Consider the following 3,770-nt stretch of genomic DNA (forward strand, 5'->3'; position numbering starts at 1 on the left):
CCACCAACAGTTATTGTCACCACCACCCGTTATCGCTCACCACTCACCAACAGCCATCGTCACCGCCACCACCTACTATCACCACCACCAACAGTTATTGTCACCACCACCCAATACCATCACCACCACCACCATCAACAGTTATCGTCACCACCACCACCACCAACAGTTATTGTCACCAACACCCGTTATCGTCACCGCCACACTCCACTATCACCACCACCACCACCAACAGTTGTCACCACACCTACTATCACCACCACCACCATCAACAGTTATCGTCACCACTCACCACCACCAACAGTTATTGTCACCACCACCTGTTATCGTCACCGCCACCACCTACTATCACCACCACCACCAACAGTTATTGTCACCACCACCTGTTATCGTCACCGCCACCACCTACTATCACCACCACACTCCAAACACTGATGAGTTTTTGATGAAAAGACTGAACCATTGGACCGGAAAAATAACCGTCCGAGTTTATTGTCCGTATGTCTGTCACCTATTGCTGCTCTCTCTCTCTCTCTCTCTCTCTCTCTCTCTCTCTCTCTCTCTCTCTCTCTTTCTTTCTTTCTTTCTTTCTTTCTTTCATCAGGTCACTGTATTGGCTAGGACAGGTCATCAGGTCACTACTCGGACCAAGTCAAGTCTTTGGGTCACTTTTCTGATTTTGTTGGATTTGGATCGTGAAAAAAATGTATTGACCCCGTGACGTCATACTGACCTAGTGACGTCATATTGAATTCGTGATGATACATTGACCTCGCGATGTTATATTGACCTCGCGTCGTTATATTGACCTCATGATGTTATATAGACCTCGTGATGTTTTATTGATCTCGTGACGAAATATTGACCTCGTGACGTCACAGCAATTACTAATACGGTACTGCCAGTATCTGGTGCTGTGTCAGCAGGTAACAGCATGGTAGTTCTTACAGAGGGAGGTGACAGTGTTGACCGAGCCATCAGTGTCAACAGGACCAACGTCATTAAAATATTCTCCCGGGAGTCTTAGTTATAACACTGTATTAAGGTTTCCTCTCACTTGTTTTTTTTTTCGTCTGTGAACTAAAGGTTATAAATACGAGGGGGGGTATTAATATATTTATACAGAGGAGGGATCACAGCTTAACTGATGATGGGTAGCCTCATTTACCGAAGGCGACGGGTCCAGAGGGGCCTACCAGACCAGATGGACCGATCACTCCTGAAGGTCCAACGAGCCCTGTGAAGACTGCTTGGTGTTGGGCGTGATGGGTGGGAGCGGCGGCGTGTGGGCGAGGGGGTGCGGGCTCTACTACTTGAGGCACGCCCTGGGCCTCACTAGTAAACTGGATTGGCCCTGTGGGACACACCTTACCTGAGGGTCCCACGGTGCAGCCATTAGCGTCCACACCAAACACTATTTGGCCAGGAGGCGGCGCCACAAACTGAGGCGCCGCGCTGCACACGCCCACCACTGCCAGAATCACCTGTAACAACACACTCACTATAGTACACGCATGTATTAACACAATGATATTGTATTCATAGCGAAGAGAAGTCATATAATTATAATGTTTCAGGTCTATATTTCATCTTCACACTAATTAGGTATTAGCCAGAACTGTAGGTGGAACAATGTTTCACAAACCAGTACAATCAGTAGACGCTGTGTTATCAGTGGCTGTCAACAGTAGTGACTTTTGTTCATATAAAACAGAGTGATAACTGTACAGGACGTAATGTATAATTACGCGGATTTGGTGTCTTAACGAGACTCTGGGGCTTGTTTATGATAAACCACGTGTTTAGGTGGCAACAAAAGATAATGTTTCATTGAGTACAAGGTAAACTACCTTACGAGTACGCTGTCATGTAGTATGAGTGTTTATATACGAAACTAATATTAGTCCTTGTGTAAACCAGTAAAATAATACACCTGCGTATTGGAATATTTACATGTAATCTTCATCCTCGCCTCACTCTTACCTACACTGATTGATGATGGTAGAACTACTGTATTAGTCATAACATTACACGACCATCTCTATTTGGCTCACTTTAACACTTAATTTTCACTATATAATGGAGTATGGGAGGTACACATGACCCTGTGACCTGACCTATTATGAAGCGAGTTTTGTCTGTTGCACCGATAAATATTGATCAGTTAACCCGGGTAGTTTCTAAATGACCTCGGTGCTCCATACCACACACAGGTAAGACCATTATTTACCAGATATATTCAGCAAGTTGATATTGACTTCTGATATATCACGAGGTTGATGTTGCTTCTCTGGTTTACTTGGTGACTAACACAAGGGTCACTACGGTGTGGTCGAAATGCTTAGATAAACATATTGGATCAGAGAGTAATTATCAACATATTGGGATTCAGTTGAGCAGTAAGTTAGCGGTGGGAGCAGGTTTATACTCGGCGTGGCAGCTGAGTGTCTGTTAGTATCATGAAGTTGTTTCACTTGGCCGCCACATAAGACTCATATCACTAGTGTACAGTAAGTTTCCTTCAGGTGTGAGTCAGTTGCAACAGATCTTCACACTACAGTACAACAAGGTCTAGGTCTACCTACCAGTAGCCTCATGATGTGTTGTGTTGAGCGAGTTACCGTCCACGTCTGCTGGAAATCGCTCAGTCTGCCCTTTTATATATACGGGTGGGCGAAGCGTGACCTTGGAGGACCCCGCCCGTGGTGATCGGGTGTGTCTCTCCCACTTCCTAGCGGGAACAGGTAGTATGTGAGGAGCAGACTTTTTATGAGGGTGACTGCTGCCCACAGTTCTCTACCGCGGAAGTTGGTTCTGTCTCAAGATCACGCGGAGATTTGTCCCCCTTCCCCCTTCTCCTCTCCAACTTATTTATCCTGATGATTAAAAACCCTCGCGCTACCCTTTGAGGTTAAGTTAGGTTGGGTTAGATTAAATTAGATTATATTGTTATGTTAGGTTTATGTTGTGTTGTGTTTGCATTAGAGTGTTTAATTATTATCAGGTGAAGTAAGCTGGGGTCTAATCTTCTCGTGATTGTTCTCTTCCGGTATGTGACACAGGCTGATGAAGGTTTGAACTATGTCTAAAATAAGGTATAAAATGTTCTAAATGTACCCTGAAGGAGGTGTTCGCCTCGCCTGCTGTGAAAGGTCCGTGTATAAAGTTACATACAGCTAATCTTGCCTTGTTAACAGGTGTCGGTGATCTCTCAATTATCACCAAGGTCATATAATTTGCTAAATGCATGATACTCCATCAGCGGATTACCTTATTTAACCCTATATTAACCACCTTGATGTTAACCGCAATGTTGCTTCATTCTCTCTCTTTTACAAGTACTTTAACGGGCAATGTTCGGTGGATTTGGCATCCTGTGTAACACACGTCTTGCCCGAGGTGCCCACTCTTTTCTGTGGCTGTCGGTCACACTAGAATAACCCGTTACAGTACATCCTTCTTTCCCCACACAGCTTAACTGTGGAAAGCTCTGCCTTCTTCTGTGTTTCCATACTTATACAATCTGTTTCACTTTATAAAGCTGGTTTTCCTGCATCTTCGTGGTGTTGATTAACACAGTATAACCTTTTTTCCTCTCTATTTTTAATTTCTTTTGTTCTTATTTTTTCGCCCCCTAGGGCCCAGGCCCCGTTGTGTGTCGTTCGACTTGTGTCCGGGTGGGCTAATTCCCGTAAAAAAAAGAAAAGAAAAAAAAAGCAGCCTAACCTAACCTCCCAGGTAACGTTAGAGTAGTTAATCTTCAGGTAAAA

At 44.4% G+C, this 3,770-nt stretch overlaps 1 protein-coding gene across 1 annotated transcript; it reads right to left on the reverse strand.

Moving 5' to 3' along the window:
* Positions 1 to 1,104: 1,104 nt before the first annotated feature.
* On the reverse strand, positions 1,105 to 2,690 carry LOC121862215. The gene is made up of 2 exons (XM_042360308.1): positions 2,586 to 2,690; positions 1,105 to 1,484 (listed from the first exon to the last, which is right to left on the reverse strand). The coding sequence occupies exons 1-2, from the start codon at positions 2,595 to 2,597 to the stop codon at positions 1,161 to 1,163; spliced, it is 336 nt and encodes a 111-aa protein (XP_042216242.1). The 5' UTR covers positions 2,598 to 2,690; the 3' UTR covers positions 1,105 to 1,160.
* Positions 2,691 to 3,770: the final 1,080 nt, after the last annotated feature.

Source organism: Homarus americanus, unplaced genomic scaffold, assembly GCF_018991925.1.
Source record: "Homarus americanus isolate GMGI-L3 unplaced genomic scaffold, GMGI_Hamer_2.0 scaffold25013, whole genome shotgun sequence".
Classification (NCBI taxonomy): Eukaryota; Metazoa; Arthropoda; class Malacostraca; order Decapoda; family Nephropidae; genus Homarus; species Homarus americanus.